The 23708-nt window shown below is 46.9% G+C and overlaps 1 protein-coding gene across 8 annotated transcripts in view; it reads right to left on the reverse strand.

Annotated features, from left to right (window-relative positions):
• Positions 1-2806: 2806 nt before the first annotated feature.
• LOC146797000 (uncharacterized) overlaps positions 2807-23708 on the reverse strand; it is a 1179218-nt gene continuing 1158316 nt past the window's right edge. For 6 of the 8 annotated variants that reach the window (XM_085629592.1, XM_085629588.1, XM_085629589.1 and 3 more), the window contains one exon: positions 3146-9749. In XM_085629592.1, coding sequence (XP_085485718.1) covers positions 9303-9749 — 447 coding nt within the window. In that variant the 3' untranslated portion in view covers positions 3146-9302. Of the gene's footprint in view, positions 9750-23708 lie in introns of all 8 variants that reach the window. The other 2 variants (XM_085629591.1, XM_085629587.1) reach the window with 1 other exon arrangement.

Consider the following 23708-nt stretch of genomic DNA (forward strand, 5'->3'; position numbering starts at 1 on the left):
CATAGATACTATGCTTTATGGATCCATGAGTCATGTTTAGTGAGCTCCAAATAACCTAAGCCAGCCCTGCGATCTCTCGCTCATGGCTTCAGCAAATACAGTAGGTTTTGAGCACAGGTTTGGCTTCCAGCAAAACACAGCCTCAGCTCCACCAAGGCCACTGCATACAATCTTTGACCATGCACAGAGTGCTCCCAGTGCAAGCCCGGCATGCAGCCAGAACCTGCATCATCCACACAACCAGTGTGTCCCAGTATACACAGGTTTGGTGGTGCACAGTTGACTCTGGGAGAAGGGTCTTTACCAGTCCACACAGTATGTGGCTTCTCTGCAAGAGGCCTTCAGTCGTGTGGAGCAGGCTTTAGGTGCACGACCTGGCCCAGTCCACCTAAAACTAGGTCTGTTGTGCACAGTTTCTGGCTGTCTGCAGTGGTTTCTGGATGGGGGCTTACCCTATGGTGAAGCCCTGCATCATCCTCGGGTTACTCTTTTCACTCTATACATCCTTGAGTTGCCACACAGAAGCATGTCCCATCCTGCTCGCTGAGCACAACCTTTGGAAAAGCACAGCGGACTCTGGGTGTAGGGCATGCATCACCAACCATTCTACCAGTCTGTCTGCGCCAAGCCACTGGTAACATGTTGTGAACTCTGGGCTCAGGACCTGATGGGGGAACTGTACCAGCTCCAGTATGATCCAGCCGGCTGTGCAAGGCATTCCACTGTGCACAGTGGGCTGTGCCTGGCCTATCGCCAGGCCCATCACACAACCTCAATACCAATGAACCAGCAGTTCGCAGCCTTCATCCATGGAGCGACACTTTTTAAGTTAGAGATGGGTAGAATTTGACTAGAGGGTGCTGGTTGGTAAATGTACACAATTGGGCCGACCATTAGCAATTAGGTTCAGTTCTAGGCCTGGGCGAAAATTTCGTTCCGTTCGCGGAAATAGCGATAATTTTACATTTTCGCGTTCCGCGGAGAGCGCGAAAATGTCAAAAATTCCGGTTTCCGCAGCTTGGCGATAATTTGTTTCTTGCTCGCGCTGTAAAATAATACATTCTCGCGCGCGATCGCCTTACCTGAATCCCTGCGTTCGCCGACAAGTTTTCTTGATCCGGTCGCGTTCTCCATGAGATGTTGTATTGTTTTTAGCCATTTGCGCTGTCTCGCGACAGTTCGCGCCCGCAGTGACGTCATGCGTCGCGCGATCACGTCTTTCTTCTCGCGATCTTGCACCGCGAGAACAACTCAAAACAAGATGGCCGCGCCCGCAAGCAACCACATGGGTAAGTTGGCGACCCGCAACCATGCAGAAAATCTCGCGAACATGCCGGAAAAAAACTTCCGCATCTTCGCGATATTTCCGCTTGTTTGCGATAATTTTAAACATTTTTAACGATAATTTGCGAAAGTTAATTCCGCAAATTCCGCCCACCCCTATTCAGTTCCCGAATTTAATAGTGCCAACGTTATTAGCAAATCACAGCTTGACGTTCTCCCCTTTTACTTTGCCCACACTAACAGATCTGCAATAAATGGTCTAAATGTCGCTTACATTTTGTGCAAGATACGTCGAAGTGTCTTTCTTTTAAGGGAATGTAAAATGTTTTCAACTGAAACTGCAACTTCAACACATTATTTGCATATTCAACATGTGGGGTGTAATCATACAAACTTGCACACTCAGTGCGTCGCAGAAGGTTTCATTTTCTTTAAAACAAAATGCTTTTTCACGCCTTCATATGGAGCAACAAAACAACTGGGCTGGCGAGACTTGTGCATATGGGAATATTTTCTTTTCCTTTTACTCTACTGAAAGGAAAAGGGAAAAATCTAAAAAAAAAGTACGTATGGCTGCAATGTTGGTAAACATGTTTTTATTAGCTTTATGAGGTATTTTCATATTGTGTAGCACGTTCGTTTAAAAATAAAAAAAACAAATGTTGGCTTTAGATGGGCATAGTGTTAGCCGTCTAGGACCTTCAGTTTATAGTTTTACTTATTTAGCTTGAGTGATCAAGATCAGAATTTTGCAGTCCGGCAGACCCACACGCTGGGCAAACCCCAGCATGCGTCCTGCGCTACAGCCTGCTTTCAATGGTTGAATCCGAAGCAACTATTCGGTTCAGTGCTTTGTCCATCAGAGGACCTGTATTAATATCTGACCTTTTAGTTCGTTACACAGCCCGCAGGCCCTAAAGATCGGCCACCTCCTTCATGCATCATGATTTAAACAAGTGCATGGGGGCTACAATGACACTATGCAGTAGCCACTGCTTTCGGCGCGGTCTACGCGATACAAGAAAATACAATGAAGGATAGCAAAGTTTTGGGGGCCTTGGCTCTGAAATGATCTACCCACTGACTTGCGCCGCGTTTGCTTAGGTAACAGTTTGGAAGATCTAACTTTTATGTTAGCTAATCTTGTTCTTTTACTTTCCCCAGCGCTATGATAGCTTTGCCAGAACGTGTGCCTTAAGAATAAATAAAGGAATGCTGTTATGGTTTAGAGAGTTTCTTTCTCTGCTTGTAAAAGTGGCGCTGGGCCGCATGCATGGGTGAGGGTGAGGGAGGCTATCCACTGATTATAAATATTAATACAGATTTCTTATCGGAACCACACAATACAAGAATGGAAACATATGGCCTAATGCCCAAAGACAGACATAAGTTGTAGTAACTAAGAATAAACTGTTAGAATGGATGTTCTTAACGAGCAGCAATACAAATGTAGCATGACTTAATGTATCTGTAACGGAAGGTCCACCATCGCTTGGGGCATCAAGGCGCAGAATAACAAATGTGAAATTTTTACCCAACTCAATGGTGTGCTTTATTGACTCTCAAAAAGCTGAGTGGACACACCCGCCAGGATTTGAACAGTCGCCGCATTCCTTGAGTGGATACATTAGTTCACTAAACTACCAATCCAAAGAAGTAAGGGTAAAGATCATTTTACAGAACGGCTGGCTTTGCAATAAAAAAATTGGTAGGTTTTCACAGTATTTTTTATCAACATTTCAGTAGAGAAAGGAATGTTAGTGCAGGTGAACACATAGCACCATTTCATCGTTTGTTAGTTTGGATGCATGTCTGAATGAAAAACCCACATTCACATTTAGTCATTAACAGCTCAGAGGCATTGTACACAAAGGGATTTAATAAGCCCATATTATTTCCCAAACAAATGACGTAATATCAAAATTGAAGCAAAAAAGTGATTCCTGAGAGTGTGGTCCTCACATTTTATCACCCAGTAAAAAATGGCAACAGTGGCACATGAGAAATAAACAATCCTCTACAGAGAGAGATTACATTAGGGTACATACTAAATAGAAGCGGGACTTAATAGTGATGAGCAAATTCTAACAGAAGAGAACATATTAGTCATCATAAAATCATTTATGGTACAATAACTTCACTGTGTTTTCTCCTCTCACAAAGGGTCATTCACAATTTGTTACAAACTACGGATTCCAGCAAGAACCAACTCCATGAAGTTTAGATCAATTAGCAGCAATATTTTAGTAGAGAGCTGTGCATAGAATTTCTTTAAGTGTAGTTTGGACGTGATTTAATAGTATTCCAATATAGGTACCCGGGAAAAAGCACATTATGAATCACAATAACACTTCTGTCCAATGAACACTTCAGTTGTTCAAAGAACATGCTCAATTATCTGAATCGAGACAGTCTAACATGGGAGTTTGTCTGAAACCCTACAACCGGCAAAGGTATAAACGGAGAGACACTTTTCTAACATTGTGGTTTTGTTTCCTTATGTGACAAGTGTGTTTTTATTTCAGCTCATGGGAAAATGTGTAAAGTGCTCAGCGTCAGAAGAAAATGAATATCCCATCTTACAACAATCCTAATTACAAGAAAAGTTCGTTTGATCTCACTCCCCATCATATTCTATTCCATCGTATCCCTCTTAATATGGTTTTTCTTCATACGAGCACCGTTTTTGAACAGGTGCAGACTGAAACTACTCGTAGCTGCCTGAAACAGACTATACATAACCCACTGCATACAGTCACTTAAGAGCCACAATGTATTTTGTTAACAGAAAAGAGTACAAGGAGAGTACTGCATGGAGAGATGAAATAGGATGTGGACTTGAAGGCAATAAAAATCTGTAGGATGTTTACAGCTCAGTTGGATTACTTATATCAACATAGGCAAAGACAAAAATTAATGTCTTTGCTCTCTTCAGCGAATGGCTAAGTGTTAATCTCCTACTGCATTAATTTACTAAAGTGCATTTTTAATAAACTTTGGGCCAAACAAGCTTTAATTCGAGAACACTAGTTTTACTCGTAGGAGAAGCTGATACCATAATTCTTTAGTGCCAAAACAGCTTCAGAAAAAGATACTTACCTGTAACTACAGCTCTCCAACTTGGGTATATTTCATAGATTTACATGCTTTGAATATTTTCCATCGTGAGGCTGGTACAGCAATCGTTAACACAGCAGTCATAAAATTGAAAACAGCCATAAAATACAAAAAGTCCATTCACATCATTATGTGACCTGAAATGTGGCCAATGAGGTGGAAGGATTCAGAGGTCCAGCTCCCCACAGAGGAGAACTGCTCAGATGTTGGCAGCTAATCAACATACAGAAGCATAGTAGAAAGATTCATTACTGGAGATGTGGGTGTGTTCTACAAAATATATCAAAGTTGGAGAACTGTAGTGGATCTTTCACAGATTCAGGACTGAATAACAATTACCCTAGCAGTAACTGTACAAAACATATGACGAAGTAGTAGTGAAACTTTCCTAATTTAAACAGATTGCGCAGTATCGCCTGAAAACTTCAATCTGTGTTGTCTTCTGGATGTCTGCGCAGTAATGCTTCATAAAGCTGTGCCTTCAAGACCTAGTTGCTACATTGCAGATGTCAGCAATTGGCACACCAGCAAATCCCCAGCGGTGGCTGCCATGCCTCAAGTATATTAAACTCTTACATTCCTTCGTAGCCGTCTGCCTGACTACATATGGCAGAAAGCCACGCATAGTAAAGTCTAATGGGCTTAGATAAGGCCGGACATTTATTAGCAATTTTATGTGACACAAAAAGTCAATATGTTTTTTTGATAGTGTTTATGCATGCTGCCAATATAGAATTTTAAACTGAGTTTCAAATTCAACAAGTGCGAAGCCTATTCAGCAGGAGTGCCTGGCTGCAGGAATAAAGTTAAAATATTAATTTTCTGGTACAAATGGAAAGAGGGCAATACTTCACGCAAAACACTGGCATTCGTTGTAAGAGGAGCGTTAAATGTGTCAAATGTGAGATTTGGAAGCTGGATAGGTATTGTTTTGATCCACCCTATCTTTCCTGCCTAATTAAGGAGCCATTTTCCACAGCATTTGCAGAGTGGGTCTGTGAATGGACTCAAAGGGACTTTTAGTTAGAGCCCCAAGAAAGGTATTTAATTCACAGGCAGAGGATTGTTGGGTTATAGGTGGCATTCAAACTTTCACCCGATCCAGTGGAGCAAAGGGATTTTGAGGGTTGACACCTCACGACTGTGGGCAAGTGAACATGGATGGAGGAATATTTCAATTAAGACGGTGTCAGATGCAGTAGATAATTCAAAATGTAATTTGGACGCAGAGGTAAAGAATCCAAACTGTGATCCGCTACTCAAACGCAAAACCTATTTTCTTGTAAGGAATATGCCTTGGATAATGAGGCTGTTCTTGCTGCAGTGAGGATGGTTCAACAGTCAGGTGGTATGGTGAGGGATCTACACTCTAAGTCTGTAGCAGCCAAGTTGTCAGGTGGCATAATGGAAGGGATCTATGTCAACAGATAAGGGTTTTACTTTTAATTTAATTGGAACATCCAGAGACAGGTCCCACAGATCTCAGTACCAGTAGTTCTCGCTGATGAGGTCATCCAGGCTCTGACAAATCATGAAAACGTTACTAGATCTGAAGGTCTAATCGAAGTAACTAATGTACTTGACCCATAAATTGGTCTCATTATGTCATCCTAGGCAAATATTTTATTTTGCAGAGCCATCGTTTTCTTCATTATCACATATGAGAGCGCCTTCCAATATACAAGTTTAGCATTCCTGCTATACAGAAAAACCTATGTAGTTGTATTTGGTAGACAAAACGTTTGCTCCATCCATAATAAGATTCTAGTCCACATATACAGTACACTTGACCCCTGACTTGCCTCTTAATTCACTAATAGCTTTGCCATCAGGGCAGGGGTAGGAATGTTTCTCAGTTCATTCAGCTATAAAAACTCACTTTTAATTAACATATTACTAAAGCATGAGGTGGTACTGCACTGTCATTTACAGACAGCACATCTTCCACTGAAATGGCCAAAAGTGTTCCCACTAACATGCAGTTTTACTCATAAAACGATATAGTGTATAAAAAATCTGAGGAAATTGGGTTTCAGCAAACATTCATCATTTGCACATCACCAAGTAAGGTGTTCTGATTTTTTTTTCATTAAAGAATTACAAAATAAGGGCTTGTACAGGTCACTTTTTTGGTATTGACATATGTGTTAGAATACAGCATGAGACCCTACAGCCATTAATTTAACACTTTTTGTACATCACCTATGCCAGACAGTTTACTTACGAAATCTCGAACTTTGCAGTCAGAGAAAGAAAAGTAATTGTAGATGTAAACTGACTTGACTTCTGTCTCTGAATACAGAATAAATGTGACAAGATAAAAACTGAATTTAAAGGCATCTTTAATGTTCCTTCACTTTGTGAGTGAACAGAACACCTGTTGGTTTTCAGCTTGCCAGAAGGGGAGAGTAGGCCATAAATATAGCTATAATCAATTTGTAGAGGCCTGTCATCATAAGTGTGACTGTTAAAGAGGTTTGAAACTTTGACGGTGGGGGTATTTCTGTCACTGAATAGGCTCGCTTGTATGCAGAAGCAGGGGGTGTAGTCACTGACGAATCATCAGCTGTCTTTGAGTGTTTCTTTGAGCATGCAGATATTGTTGAAGATCATCAATGACTGAGGAGCCATGTTTGAAGGCTGAGGAGATGTTTACCTTTTTTCTAAAGGCGTACCACCGACCACTGGAGTCTGCGTCTTAGAGACCGGCTCAGAGAGTTTTGGTGCAGGGTTCAAGAGAGCCTCTGAAGGCTAGGGTCTGAACCGGCACCAACTTGGACATTCCGCAGAAACTATACTTTTTGATTAATCCACACCAGGTAACAGCTGAGCTGGGACATTTAAAGTCCTTGCTACTCTGTCATGCACAGTGTTGTGACTCAAGGTTTGGCAAATTTCGCACCTTCTTGCCTCATGGCCAGATTAGTGAAGGCTGAGAAGGCATTCTTTCTGGGGTTCATTGTTGCAGATCGTCCTTCAGCCATCCGGACAAAGTTCCAAGGCTCAGCCAGTCACATAGAAAAGGAGCAAGACAATTGCTTACCTCCTGTAGGAGTGAAAGAAAGACCCAAGAGCAACTGAACACCACAATGTAGGAAAACTAAAAGTATGAAGAGAAAAGCCAAGCTGTGAGGATTCCCTTGCTGCCAGCTTGACTGAAGCAGAAAATCTGAGCAGCTTAGTGAGCCACTGTTGTGAGGTGGAGCTCCGAGTCCTGTAAGATCACTGACTAGTGTTTAGGTAACATAATGAGGTGAACATCTAAATTTGAGCTATGGGTGTTTTCAAAGAGTATGGCATACTGCCATGCTAACTTTGACTAGTGAGGATTCCCAGCCTGGTAAAGAGGAATGGTCAGGAATGTGAATCTTTGAAAAATCCAATGCCAGAGAAAAGACTACTATGCTATTTTACCACCCATTATGTAATCGAAAGGAAAGGGGTCATATGCCTCTGTGAATGATAAAAAAAGTTGACAACCTTGTGGTCCACAGCCACAAGACTTTCTCCTGAGTTAGTCCATCATTCACAAATAGTGGCTACGACGGCCGAGCTGCTTTTTCATTTGATGTCCAACTAGCCCTTCAAGGCGCAAAATGGCAACTGTCTGAATCCATACTGGACCATGACTACATAATGAGGCATTTTTTATGGTGATGCCAATCACCACCCCCATATGATAAGCAGAGAAAGGTGGTGGAATTTTGACAGTGGATGACTACAGCCATTACTCCCCGAGCTCCTCACTTGGGTTAGAAATGCTTAACAGGGTGTTGAAGGCAGGACAAATACATTTCATAAAAAAATACCAGGGAGCACTGGTAACACTTCTTCAATAGCAGACAATTATGGGATTTGTTACGTTTTTGGCTTTCATTCTGACAAGTATGCAGGAGCTATTCTAAAACCATGTTCAAGAATGCTGAATACTAAACGTCCGATACTAAACCTTACCGCAACAACGCAATATGTAAACCCCAACCATGACCATTTATTGCACTTTATCTGGCGGATCCAATATATGTTAAGCCACGGCTACAGCCACAGAACCTTCAGTAAGTTCAGCACTCTTGCCGATAGTTCACTACCTGCTGCAGAAATTATGAGTAGCAGGGAGAGGTGACGAACCGGACTTTTGTGACAGGCTGAGTCTCCATATGACCTGGATAATGATTAGGGCAATTTGTTAAGTTACCAGATGTTTCTAACGGCATCAAGTCCACTGCTATGCCACAGGTCACATAACTAAGAAGGGGGAACACAGGGACATTTTATTTATTTTTTCTGTTAAAAACAATCACTTGCAGCTTCTCCTCTAAACAAACAACCAGAACAGTTTTGCAAGAGTGTTAAAACATGAGATCCCATCACCCCCCCCCCCCCCCCCAAAAAAAATAGTAAAGAAATCTCGTATAACTAATTTTTCTTTCGTTTCTGGCCAGATAAAACAAAAATGAAAAAAATATATATTTTAACACACTTTTTAAAAGCAAGTGAATAACGTAAATAAGAGGGTGTGTTTGGAGCAGTAAACAGAACAGATCGGAACTAAATTCATCTATTTGACATTGTGACTTTTCTTAAAGGTTTCCTTTTTCCTTAGGAGATTTTGAAACCTTGGATATTCAAGTGTAGAGAAACTAAAATGTCTATTTTTAATACTCTTATTTTCCTCCCACCGTTAATGAGTTGGGCAGCTTCTGAGCAAGCTGCTCTCTTCTCCTCTGGCAGCCACACTACTGCTTAGTCTGTAATAGCATCTCACTTTACACCAAAGCTATGGCCATTATCTCCCAATCTCAACCTATTCCCTTACGCTTTTGTTCTCGTATTATCCAGGCAATGTAAAATATTCACTCCTTGCTAAATGCTTTAATTGTGTGACCTCCTCAGTCAAGCTGTCACAGGTTATTCTCCGTGGGCCAGGGGCTAAAGCTACACTGTGGGCATCTATTTCCATGCACCAAAATCTGACAGTCAGGTGAGCGTTGAGTGCTTTTAAGAAGGCCAGTGCAAAGCTGATATGACTCTAGGTTACAGATTAGTTCCACTACATTGTCTACGGCGGCTAGTCGGCAGGGATGATTGGCATACACTTCGTGGGAAGACGGGAGGAACAGGTCATGCACAGTTATTTGGTAGTAGAGGCCTGGTTGGATATGGATAACTGTTTCGGCCATCGTGGAGTGCTTGGAGCGCTGGACCAGTTGCAGATTTGGGCTGTCCAGTGGCAGGACCTCCCATTGAGGTGGTAGAGGTATCTCATTCAGTTCCTTCAGGAATTCCCGCAGAACAACATCCAGACGTGAAAAGGCCTGGTAGGAACCCAAGCTGAAAATCTCCATAATCTGAGAAGAGCAAGTGAAAATAGAGACATAGTTAAGGGCCTATAGTAGCCACCACTACACAAACCCATTACAGAGAGACAGTCTCTGTACAGGGCATCTGGTTTAAAAAAATACAATTGTCCAACAAAATATACATTTGTCTAAACAAACCATATATCTGTTATGGTCAAGATCAGTACTCTAGTATTACTGCTACTTGCCGGCATCAAGAAAAGCAGCACAATTAGCACAGCACAACAATATATGCTCAAACAAGAGGCATCCCTTCTAAAGTGCAGTTAGAAAAGCTAGCTACCCATTAAAATTGTTTGCAAGCATGGACTACCAATGGGAAGAATTGTAAGCATAATATTTAGGAGTACAAAACTAACTTGCTCCTCTTTATCGAAGTAGAGGTCTAGTCGTGTACGTTTCAATGTGACCAGCTCAATGGAACGCAGGTTTATGCTTGTTTGAATCTCTTCAGGAGACTACTATTGCCATCACTACTTTTAGATGATTCCCTGTTTTAAGATTAAACTGATTTCTCTCACTCAGTGGTCCATCACAAGCAGATTGTGACAAAATACATTTTACGGAAACAATCAAGGGTTGACTTCAGCTCTTAACTGCTGGGGTGTAGGAAGGCCCAGGACAAACGAACGTGCTTGCTGAACACCACCGTAATACAATTTTAGTTGCAGCCTTTCAAATATCAAAAAGAGTGTGGACGTGGAATCTAGGGCATTTAACCATGGATCACACAAATTACTTACTTGTAATTGTAGTTCTCCTTTGCGAGAATCTTCATTGAAGTCCTAAGCACTGAAAAGTACCACCCATCTGTGGGATCCCAAATTGATTTAAAAAATATATATTTGTGGTTTTCGTGCACAGAGCTTTTGTTGGAAAAAATACTATTTAGGAGTAAAGTAATTCAGTTGCCTATTTATTTTTATAACGAGCCTGTGCACACGTTAACAGTATCTTCAGAGCAATTTCTCTATATCCTAACCTGTCACTGAGTGGAGAGACGGTGTTACAAAAATACATATAAAATGAAGATGAACAGTCAGGAGTATTGTTTGTTTGTTCTTTTTAATCCTGAACGGTTGCCCAGCCAACACGTGTTTCGTCTGGGGAAGAACCCCAAGACTTTTTCAGGGCTTATGGTAAGTGAAAAGTAATATTGATCTCTCTGCCGGTTATACTACCGTCCCGGCCGGCGAAGGGAAGTGAGTGTTCTTAAAAATGTGATAGGTCCAATTGTGTAGACCATGAAGTGGCACACTCGCTGCCTAAGTGAATCCTCCACTTTTGGATCTCCTTGTATTCCTTGACTGTACTCCAAATCCTTACAAAATCAAGATTCCTATACATGGAACAGACAGATGTTTGTGTGCCGCACACCACATTTGGCTAAGCTCTCCTCCATGTTTGTACTGACAAACTGCAACCCACTATCCGAAACTAACACTTCAAGAAACCCTTCTCTGCAAAAAATATCTTAGAACTCAGTTATAACATCAGATGTGACTTTCTCCACTAAGCTAACCTGCGGTCATTTTGAGAAGAAATCGACCAGGACATTGTCAAATGCTTCCTCCTTGAGAAATAGGTCCAAATACTGCTAGGGACCTGCCAGCATCACCACTTGCCGAGCCCTCCATCACACAAGCCTTCACAGATTTATCACTACACATACATAAGTTGCACTCATGCATTCACCTGTCCAGAGAAAAAGGCAGAGGAAAGACACTCACCACTGTAAGATGGCTGTAACACTTTGAGTAGAAATATATTCAAAGTAGGAGCCTTTCAGCAAGCAGCCTGTGACACCTAGAATACTCTCCAACTGCAACCAAGTCAAATACTAACATTCAACCAACTTCCATTGTCCAGTCAACATTAAACACCAAATGCCACAAACGCTAACTGAACCATGCAACCTCAGAAGGATATGCCTTTGTTAGTGAGAAATAGCAGACTGTGCAAAATGGCTACAGTCTCTAAATGCAAAGTGACAACCTTTGGAGATGTTCCTTTCAACAGCCAGTCATTCAGGTATGTGTAAACATGACCTCCTGGGTTTTTTCCACGCCAGAAGCGCAGAGCCACAAAGTAACTGACGTGATTGTGTGCACAACTAGGGTCCTGAAAAGGGGAAAACCCTAGCTCTACAATATCAGTCCGCAAAGTTGGGGAGGCATGGATGGGGTTGTAAGGAATCGGCAGCTAGATAGAGTCTCTACCAGATAATGCGTTACCGAAGGCAAGTTACTTGTTCATCTGATAAGACTTCTAGCTGTAGATTCCTTACCTTTGAATCTGATACCCGAGCCATACCATCCCTGTGGTGGGTTGTGGGATCGCATCCTAAACTAAGAAGTCCTGGAGGACTGAATGGGCAAAATGTCGTTCCTGCGCACTTGACAAAGGGCCCACTGTGGCACAACAAAGGGCGTGGGTGGAAATAAGTGAGCCAGTCCTTTTAGAAATCTATTTACAATAGGAGCCTTTAAGAAAGAGAGAGCTGTTCTGGCAGCTGCAAAAAAGCAGACAGAGCAGAAAGGTAACCCCTGAGAGTTACCAAGGCAGAGCCCTGGTGGGCAAGGGTTTGAATGAATAAAAGGACAGTAGAAAAAGAAGCAGAAAGAGGATCAATAGACCTTTCTGTACAGTATAATACAAATTTCTGCCACCAGCGGTGTATACAGTCTTAGTGGAGGACCACCTGGCCGCCAAAATAACGTTACAGACTTCGGGAGGAAGGTCAAAAGCTATCAACTGCCGCCGCTCAAACTCCATGCATGGAGGAGCAGAGTTGACAGGTTCAGGTGGAGAACCCTCCCCTGCTGCTGCAACAGAAGATCCCCCCCCCCCGAAGAGACAGCCTGATCGGAGGATCGATACTCACTCTCAGAAGCTCTGGATACCAGACTCTACTCGCCCAGTCCAGAGCTACAAGAATGACGTGAAGCCCGGTCGCTTCTGATCTTCTTCAGAACCCTGGGCGGAAAGGCGTACAACAGGCCTGAGCTCTACTCACAACGAAAAGCGTCGCCGAGCATTAGCCACCTTGGAAACTCCAGCGTGCAGTACCGCTGACACTGTGCATGCTCTTCGGAGGCGAACAAACCTAACCAAGGTTCCCCCCATTGCTGAAAGAGACCTTGCGCCACCTCCAACTGGAGACGCCACTTGTGACTTGCTAGACATCGATGGCTCAGTTTGTCTGCCCTGGCATTCAGAGAACCTGCTAGGTGTTGAACCACCAGGGTTATGCTCTGCTGTTTCAGCAATGTCCAGAGACGCAGGGCCTCTCAACAAAGGGTCCACAACCCCACCTCGCCCTGCTTGTTGCAATACCACATGGCGGTGGTGTTATCTATAAATACCTGCACTGACTTCCCCTTGATAGAGGGAAGGAATGCCTTCAATGCCAACCGAATCGCTCGAAGCTCCAATAAATGTATGCGGAGCCCCGTATCCGCCGGGGACCAGTATCCTCTGATCTCCACATCACTTCTCCCAGGTGGCTGCCCCATCCCAGAAGTGACGCATCTGTCACAACTGTGAGATCTGGTTGGGGAAGGGAGAGGGGTCTGCCATTGACCCAATCGTGGTTCGTAAACCAGCACAGCGATCTTTTGCAGTTTCTTCTGAGATCTGACCCACGTCCGTGAGATTTCCCTGATGCTGTGCCCATTGGAACTTCAAGTCCCACTGCAGAGCCAGCATACGACAGGATGCAGGAGGCCAACAGGATGCAGGAGGCCATGAGGCCCAACAGACTCAGTCAGTCTCACCAAAACCCAGGATAGAGGCTCAAATATCGGAATCATAGCCTGAATATCCTGGAGGATAAGCCCGAAAGTGCACTGTGTCCAGAACAGCTCCAACGAAAGGGAGCGTCTGAGAAGGAGTCAGGTGTGACTTTGGCACGTTTATCGAGTGCTCCAGCGAATGCAGAAGTTTCACCGTAGTCTGAAGGTGGGAGATGACAGCCTGGGGCGAGGACGCCTTCAACAGACAGTCGACGAGGTCGGGGGAAGACCGACACCCCGAACCTGCATAGATAAGCTGCGACCACCGCCAATACTTTGAACACCAGAGGGGCACTGGTAAGGCCGTAGGGGAGCACGGTAAACTGAAAATGCTTGCGGTCTACCTTGAAGTTAAGTAACGCCTGTGGCCAGGCAGGATGGGAATATGAAAATACACGTCCTGCAGGTCCAACGCTACCATCCAGTCTTCTTGGTCTTGGGCAGACAAGTCCTGAGCCAGAGTGAGCATTTTGAATTTCTCCTTTTTAAGGATGATATTGACGGTCCTAATATTTAAAGAACAAGTTAATTACCTTCAGTAACGATATATCTGTAAGAGACATATATTAGTAATGGATTCCTTACCTTAGATTACCCCAAGGCGTCAGTCTGGATCCGGAGAATTTCTTCTCACAGTACCCGTGCGCATGGGTAGGTGGCGTCGGTCAACTCTGTGTTCGTCGATGGCGTTGTGACGTCGCCGTATCTACTTAGATGCCGCCCCTGTGCGCTGACGTCAGTTCTTTACACAACATTCCATGCCAGAAATGCAGGGCCATGCAAGGGCCATGAAAGGGAGTCCCTAACTCTAGAAGTCAGTTCGCAGAACAGGGAGGATCGGTGGGGCGGTAAGGAATACATAACTAATATATGTCCCTTACAGATATATCGTTATCAAAGGTAAGTAACTTGTTCATCTGAAAGACTGTTAGTTATGTATTCCTTACCTTAGAAAAGATACCCCAGCAATACCAACCCCAGAGGTGGGTCTGTGAACCAAGTTCACACCAGGAAGTCCTGAAGAACAGAAAGGCCAAAGAAGCCGTCTCTTCGGACTTGGCTGTCCAGGCAATAATGATTGGTGAACGTGTGCAGAGATGCCCACGTGGCCGCCTGACAGATGTCAAGTAGTGGGACTCCACACCCCAAGGAAGTAGTAACTGCCATTGCACTGGTAGAGTGGGGCTTCCTTCTTTGCCAAGGAGTAGCACATTTTAATGAATACGACAACCCATCGAGAGATGGTGCGTTTTTGCACAGCCCAACCTTTCTTGGCCTCCACATATCCAACAAAGAGTTGATCGTCCATCCGGAATTCTTTTGAGGGGTCAAGATATAAAGACAGCACACATTTTAGGTCCAGACAGTGAAGTCTCTCCTCATCCTTGGAAGGGTGCGGAGGTGGGAAGAAGGTTGGCAAAGTGATGGTCTGTCCTATATGGAACCACTTTGAGAAGAAAAGATATGGCTGAAAGGAAACCTTTAAGAATACCCAGGGCAGAGCCCTGCTGGGCTAAAGAGAGAATGAACAAGAATACCTCCGAAAGGGGGGTAGAAAGGGAATCCACAACCTTTGTTGTGCACCATGCCACAAACTTGTTCCATCTACAGGCGTATACAGACTTGGTTGAGGGACGCCTGGCTGCCAAAATGAAATTACAGACTTCGGGTGGAAGGTCAAAAGCTGTCAACTTCAGCCGCTCTATCTCCACGCCAAGAGGTGTAGGCTGGACAGGTTCGGGTGGAGGACCGTTCCCTGCTGCTACGACAGAAGATCCTCCCAAAGAGGCAGTCTGATCGGAGGATCAATGGCCATGCTCAAGAGCTCTGGGTACCAGTCGCGCTTGATCTTCTTCAGCACTCTGGATACAGGCGGAAAGGTGTATAGGAGGGCGCAGTTCCACTTGTGACGAAAAGTGGCGCCGAGCAAGTGCCTCTTTTGAAATTCCAACACTCAGAATTACTGACATTGGGCGTTCTCTTCAGTGGCGAACAGATCTAACCAAGGCTCTCCCCACCGCTGTAAGAGAACTTGCACCACCTCCGAGTGAAGACGCCATTCTTGATCCACCAGGCACCGGCGGCTGAGTTTGTCTGCCTTGGCGTTTAGAGAACTTGCCAGGTGTTGAACCAATAGGGACATGCCCTGATGTTCCAGCCATGTCCAGAGACGAAGAGCCTCTTGACATAGGGTCCACGACCCCACTGTGCCCTGCTTGTGGCAGTACCACATGGCGGTGGTGTTGCCCATGAACACCTGCACCACCTTCCCCTTGAGATAGGGAAGGAATGCCTTCAGTGCCAGAAGAATTGCCTGGAGCTTCAGTAGGTTGATATGGACCCCGGACTCCGCTGGAGACCAGACGCCTCTGATCTCTGCCTCTACCAGATGGCTGCTCCATTCCAAGAGTGACACATCTGTCACCACTGTAAGGTCAGGTTGGGGTAGGGAGAAAGCTCTGCCTCTGACCCAATCTTGGTTTGTTAGCCACCACTACAGTTGTTGTGCAGTTCCCACCGAGATCTGGACGTTGTCGGAAAGATTTCCCTGATGAAACGCCCACTAGAACTTCAAGTCCCACTACAGAGCCCACATGTGCCATCTGGCATAATCCAAGCCTCAGGGTCATTCTCACCGATATCCGGGATAGAGGCTGAAATATTGGTTTCATAGCCCGAATATCCCAGACTCGCTGCTCGGGAGGATGAGCCTGAAACTGCACTGTATCTGGAACTGCTCCCATTAACAGGAGCTTCTGAGAGGGAGGCAGGTGTGACTTCGGCACACTTATTGTGAACCCCAGCGAGTGCAGGAGGTTCGCCGTAGTCTGGAGGTGGGGGACGACAGCCTAGGACGATCCCGCCTTCAACAGACAGTCGTCGAGATACGGGAAGACTGGAACCCCTGATCTGTGGAGATGAGCTGCGACCACTGCCATCATCTTATTGAATACCCGAGGGGCACTGGTAAGGCCAAAGGGGAGCATGGTGAACAAAATGCTTGTGGCCTACCATGAACCGTAGGTAACGCCTGTGGGCTGGCAAGACGGGAATATGGAAGTATGCGTCCTGCAAGTCCAACGCTCAGCCAGTCTCCTGGGTTGAGGGCAGACAAGACCTGAGCCGTGTGCTTCTTGAACTTCTCCTTCCAGAAGAAGCGGTTGAGGGCCCTGAGGTCTAAGATAGGAGCAGGCCTTTTGCCTTCTTGGGTACCAGAAAGTATTGGGAATAACAAACACGACCTACTTCTGTCAAAGGGACCCTTTCGATAGCTACCTTGGCCAAGAGAGCTGAAACTTCCTGGCGGAGAAAGGCCAAGTGATCCTCCAACATGCAATGGAAGGATGGTGGCATGGAGGGAGGGGTAGTCTCGAACGGGAGGGAGTAGCCCCTTCGGACTATCTGCAAAACCAACCTGTCCAACGTGATGGTTTGCAGTGGGAGAGGGGATGGCGAATCCTGCCGCCCACTGGCCCCTGGCGGCCCGGAAAATTCAGACTAGGGGGGCTTGGAGGCAGCTGCACGGGCTTATGGGTGGACTGGGCCACCCGCTCGTCCCTAGACCCGCATCGCTGGGTCCCATGTCTGCGGCCACGCAGAGGCAGGGTAGCTTGTGCGGGCCGGTGGCTGGACTGGGTCAAACGTGGTGAGGCACCCCTTCAGTAGCCACAAAAGGGGCAACAACCAGACTGCGAAGGGCCAGAGGTGGGCGAGAGGATGCCACGAGGCCCAAGGATCTGGCCATAGCCCTAGAATCCTTGAAGCGCTCAAGCGCAGAGTCCACCTTGTCAGCAAAAAGGCGGCGGCCATCAAAGGGCATGTCCATTAAGGTGGCTTGGACATCCACTGAGAAACCAGACTTCCTCAACCAGGCGTAGCGCCTCAAGGGTACTGACCTGGAAATCCTTCTACCCAGAGAGTCGGCAGTTTCCAGCCCACATCTGATGAGAACTTAGCTGCATCCCTACCCTCTGCCACTGCGTGGGTAAGAACAGCCCGGGCCTCCTCCGGGCAGTATGGCAGCACTTGTGCACCCGTATTCCACAACGTATGGGTATAACGGCCCAAGAGGCATACAGTGTTACCGACCGCAACGCTAAGCTGGCGGAAGAAAACATCTTCCCAAGTTGGTTCAGCTTCTTGGATTCCCTATCTGGGGGAGCAGTAGGGAATGCTCCCTTAGAGGACGAGGCTTGGACCACCAAGATCTCAGAGGTCAGGTGTTGGGAGAGGGAAAGTGGGTCGTCCGAGGCTGGGCGGTGGCGTCGGGCAATCATCCTGTCCACAGGAGCCCCTGTACTGGGCTTGGACCAAGTGCTCAGTAGGACGTCGATGAGGGCTTCATTAAAAGGCAGAAGGGGCTCTGAAGAGGCCACTGCCGGTTGAAGCACCTCAGACAGGAGGTTAGTCCTGACTGCCACCGTAGGAATCTCAAGGCCCAAGGCCTCAGCTGCCCTATACAACACCACTGCGTATGAAGCTCCCTCCTCCGTAGCCACGGGAGAGGAGGAAGAGCATGCCAAGGTCTGGGGAGGTAGCCAAACCACTGGCATCACCCAGTTCCTCTCGCCAGTAAGGTCAGCCAAAGGGTCCACAGAACCCTCCCAGTCCTCCTCACCCTCCTCTGGTTGCCACTCAGGCCTAAAAGGAACACCAGGAATGAAGAGGCGCACAAAAGTACCTCCCGGCGCTGGTACAGACGTCGCTCGATGTCGGACCGGCATCGTGTCTAAGTCGGGGTGAGGCTGGGGTCAGTGCCGGTTGGGGGCACAACCGGCACCAGGGGCATCGTCAATGGAATTGGCAGAGGGAAGGTACTGTGAGGTCGACTGACATCGATCCAGATCGAGGCCTGGATCCTTGGGGGCCCTCTGGTGCGGGAGCCGAAGTCGCCGACATCGAAGGCCCAGGGTCCCCAGCAGAGTCCGCGGAGCCCGAAGGTGCGTCGGCAGTGTCTGGTTGCCCAAAGATGCTGTGAAGCGCTTCGTAAAAAGCTCGAAGCTGGGCAGGGGACGCTCTGGCTCCGGGAAAGGGAGGGAAGCGTGGAGCCATCCGAGAAGCAGGCTCCGAGGGCAGAGCTGAGGAGTGACGACGCTCCGGGTCCTGCGTTGTGTCGGCTGCAGGACAGGGCAAAGGCGGACTGCGATGGTGCTTTGCCTTCTTCTTGTGCTTCGACTTACCCGATGAGTGTGAAGACTTGGAAGATGAATGGTGATTGTGGCTCTGCGACCGGTCCAGAGACCTTCCTCTCAACCGGGACCTCAAGCGACATGGAGCCGACTGCCAGGCCTCCAAAAGCTTTCAGGACCGCTCCCACAAAGACTTCGGGTTCGTGGCCCGACAGTCGCCCTCCACGCACCAGAGGCACACGAGGTGTAGATCCGTGACAGACACCAGCTTGTGACCGGAGTCACAAGGCTTGAATCGGGTCCGTAGATGGGACATCCCTCGTACAACAGGAGTCGAAGACTTGAAAAAAGCATCAACAAAAAGCTGAAAAAAGTTAGTCAAAAAGTGACTACGGGGCATGCTCTCTCTGGATCTGCGCTAGGCTGGCGCGGAAAAATTTAGGTATGCCTCTTAGCAACCTACCTGCTGCATTTTGCAATAATTGCATTTTGTTCATATGTTGCTGCTGCTTGTTCAAATATAGACGGTTGCAGTAATCAAGCTTTGACAGGATGAGGGAGGTTATTACTATTCTTTGACTTTCCTAGGATAGTAGGTGTAAAGTTTTTTTTAATCATCCTAAGAGTCTGGAAAGTAGAAGAAGTGGCTGCAACCAACTGATCCCCAAAGGTAAGCCTGCTGTCAAATACTACTCCTAAGTTTTTTGCTTTCCTAACTGAAGTTGGTAGAGTACCTAACTCGTCAGGCCACCATTTCGGTGGCCAAAAGTTGGCGTTATTTCCAAAAATGATCACTTTGGTTTTACTCAAGTTGAACTTTAAACAGTTATCACTCATCCAAGTATGAATGCATTCGTGGAATTTGCCTCCTCTCTCTATTTCCTGGTTCGGCAGCAGACACCACTATTTGCGTGTCATCCGCATAAGATGTTAAGTTTAAAGCTGAAGGTTCTAATCAACTGTGCCAAAATGATACATACACACTGAAAAGTGTAGGGCTTAGCGTGGACCTCTGTGGGACCCTGTAAGGAAGTGAGAAAGGTTTGGAAATAAAAGTGTCTATGGCCACTGTTTGCCCTGTAGTTCCATGCTGTGCCCTGAATGCCGCACGTATAGTCGGTACATTATAAGTTGATGGGGGACCGTGTCGAAGGCCACTGAGAGAACTAGCATTACCAATGATGCGTTGCCCCCGACATCCATAGCCTCAATCATTTCTTCAACGGATTTGATAAGAGCTGATTCTGTGCTATGGCCTCCTCTGAAGCCGTATTGTGTAGAATCTAATATATGGTTGTCCTCTATAAATCTATTAAGCTGTGAGTTCATAGCCCTTTCTATCAATTTTGCCGGGAGAAGAAGCCGAGAGATAGGTCGAAAGTTGTTGGGATCCCTTGGGTCAAGATTTTGTTTCTTCAGAAGGGGAAGAATCAAAGCCTCCTTCCATGCGCTTTAGGAAAGAGCTCAGAATTGAACAAGGCGTTGAACAGCGAGGTAAGTATTTCAGCAATTAGTTCAGGAGCCATTGTAATCACTGTTACCGGGAAATGCAGTTCTAGTGAACCTGGCTGTTCAGACAGTAGCGCTTCGTGAACATATGAAACCCACATAGCTGCCTGGCAGATGTTCAAGACAGGATCTTTGCCAGCCAATCCAGTGGTAGCAACCTTGGCTCTGGTGGAATGTATCTGCAGCACTTCCGAAGGCTGCTTTTTGGCAAGTGCATAGCAGATCGTTTTGCAGACCCTGATCCAGTGGGAGATGGGCCTTTTCTGCACAGCCTTGCCTTTTCTCGCTCTGGTATGATTGATGTATCAGCTCAGTGTTCTTTTGGGGTCTAAGCGATGGAGTCTCTCCTTCTCCCTAAAGGTGTGAGGTGGAGCAAACAACGATGGTAAGGTTCTTTTCTGAGCGATGTGGAATGGCGTCACACCTTCCAGCAAGAAGGATGCTCGCATCTGCCGAACCACTTTGTCTAGGAAGAAGGTGGGTGTACTGCGGATTGACAAAGAAAGCTTGAAGCTCACTTACATGCCACCCACGTTATGGCGGCAAGGAACACAGTTCTGAGGGTGAGCAGCCACAAAGGACTGCTGTGACGCTTTTCAAAGATAATACACATCAAATGTAAGGATCAAGATAAGGTCCTACTGTGGCATGACAAAGAGAGAGGGAGGAAACATATTCTGTAATAATTTCAAAAAGCACCTCACAACAGGTGATTTAGATAATGAGGGCTGATCCAGCAACCGCAAAAAGGCCAAAAGATACCATTTTAACTGTGCCCACAGCCTTGCTGGAGGCAAGACAAAAAAACAAAATGTCAGATAACTTGCCTGCACAGGGTCAATCTGCGGTGTCTCTAGTTGGCCAGGGTATGTACCCTAGTCCAAGTAGGGACCAACGCTTCCGAAAGGGTAGCTTGGCGCAGAGCAGGAAGGCGTAACTTAAGAGACAATGTGTAAAGTATTTGTGCAACACACATCAACAGTACCCAGTAAAACACACACACAAAAGCGACACCACACCAGTTACATAAGAAATTAAGGTATCTTTATCTAAAATTATGCAAGATCCAAAAATATGGTGAGGATATTCCATGTACTGTAATAAGGTTTTCAGGTCCAAAAAGGGTCTTTAAAAGGCTCTCTGTAAGTTGGTCACAAAAGTGAGCTCATGGGCTCTAGATTTCCCCAGCCACCTGCAGTAGTGTAAACCATTCCCACATTTGGGGCGGGCTGTCTTGGAATCCCCAGTGGTTGAAAAGTTACCAGCACATGCCCTTGTGTACCAGCAGGGCAAGGGTGCAAGTTAATGGGCCCACGGCGTGGACAGGAAAGGGGCCAGCAGTCTGCAGAGGCCTCGTGGTCCGATGTGCACAGTTCCCTGCAGGCCCGCGATAGAAGGCAGAGTCAGTTCAAAAGGGATGACCCGCAATGATCCCAGCACAGTCAGCCAGCCCCCCTTTTCACAGGAGATACTGGCCGTTACCAAACAAATGGAATCCCGTCTCCGGCAGCCCTGCGATGTAATGCAAAGTCCCCAGCTGCCCTATTGTACAGTCCCCGGCACTCAAGGGAGCTTGAAAACCCTCGAGGACTGCACGACAGGGTTCAGGTTGTCCAAGGCCCCTCGCTGCTGCCTCACGCTAATCAGCTCACAACCCAAGCCAGACAGTCCCCAGCAGATTAAATCAACCCCCAATCTCCACACGGTCACAAGCCCGCACCCCGCCTGACACGGCGACTTGGCACACGCTAGGAGCGTTACCTGGGGTGACGGGTGCCGACCCTGGGGCGAGGCTCCTCGGATTTCCGGGATGCTCGGTCTCCGGCTGACGCTGTACGGCTTCGGGCGCGGCCCCCTTCTCCAGCGGCGGCGCGTCCAGTGAGTCCTGGATGCTAGACAACTCCCGCGCTGCAGCCAATCCCAGTGCGGCTCCTGTTCTGATGTCAGTGGTGCAGGCACAAGGTTCCCGGGCCCAGGGCGGTTATCACGGGCTAGTTTCCAGTAGTTTTAACCTTGCACCTGAGGCGGTGATTATGGTGCCAGTGTTTCGCCACGTTTAAATTCGGGTTCCAATAAAGTGCAGACACCGCGGTCAGCACCACGGGGGTGATTCAGATATTGTGCTCAGTCCGGCCCGGCGGCTGTGACTTTGGGGATGTGAAATACCACTAGTTTACCACCACTAGTATTGCGGAGGCAGTCCTCAAAGGGGATCACGTTGTTGCCTTTATGGGCCCTGCAGAGGTCGTTTTTCTTAAGAGAGAAAACCGTGGTTGTCCTTATGACTTCTGCAGCGGCAGTCTTTAAAAGGGGTTGTAGTCCCAAAAGGCAGTCCTTCTGAACGTTATGGAGACACTCTGGAGATGTTATTTGCAGCTCTCCCTCGCAGGGCAGGATCAGCAGGCAGTAGGGCAGCTCAGCTGGTTGGGGCAGCAGTTCCTGGGAGCAGTCAGCCTCCTTCCAAGTGGTAATCCTCCTGGCAGCAGTCCTCACTCCAGCAGGGATTCTTCCAGGTCCAGCAGTGTAACAAGAATGTGAGGCCAGGACCCTCCCTTATGTATCCTGCAGTCTAGTTACTGGAAGGTGGTAGAAGTCTCTGGAAGGGTCTGGGGGCAGGGGGTTTCTGGAAGAGTCCAGGGAGTTCTGGGATGTTCCCTGCCTTCCCTGACCTGGCTGTCACAGTGACGAGATAGAGGGCCGTTAAGGCTCCGGTGGGCAGCCATTCACAGCCCCTTCAAGGGGAGAAGGTGCAAATCACCACTCCCACCTCCCAACCGAGGCAGCTATCAGTGTGTAGATGGGAGGGGGGAGTCTGCATTGCCCAGACTAAGTGTAGGCAGGAAAATATCCACTTTCTAAAAGTGGGATTGCTGAAGGAGTAGTGCCCAAACCCCATATATCATTAGAAAGGGTTCCCCACCCCGAGTCCAACAAGACCAAACATGACAGACTTATTAGGTCCCTGTCAGAAATTATCCCATAAGGGGGGTTCCCAATGTTTGCCTATGGAGGGTTAAGCCCCACTGCATTAGCAGGGGCTTGTGGCAGATATGCCAGCGTCACAATGTTTTAGGGGAGAGCACCTGCACCTCAGCACTGTTTAGTAGTGGTGAGGCGCCCAGAGGCCTAAGTCCAACAAAAAGGTACGGTGAAAATGGATGGCACAAGGGCAAAAATGTAGGGGGAGACCACCCTAAGGCTGACAGGTCCATCACTGGCAGATGTTAAAGACAGGATCTTTGCAAGCCAATGCAGTGGTAGCAACCTTGGCTCTGGTGGAATGAATCTGAAGCACTTCTGAAGGCTGCTTTTTGGAAAGTGCATAGCAGATCGTTTTGCAGACCCTGATCCAGTGGGAGATGGGCCTTTTCTGCACAGCCTTGCCTTTTCTCGCTCTGGTATGATTGATGTATCAGCTCAGTGTTCTTTTGGGGTCTAAGCGATGGAGTCTCTCCTTCTCCCTAAAGGTGTGAGGTGGAGCAAAGAACGATGGTAAGGTTCTATTCTGAACTTTG

Source organism: Triturus cristatus, chromosome 10, assembly GCF_964204655.1.
Source record: "Triturus cristatus chromosome 10, aTriCri1.1, whole genome shotgun sequence".
In the NCBI taxonomy this organism is placed as follows: Eukaryota; Metazoa; Chordata; class Amphibia; order Caudata; family Salamandridae; genus Triturus; species Triturus cristatus.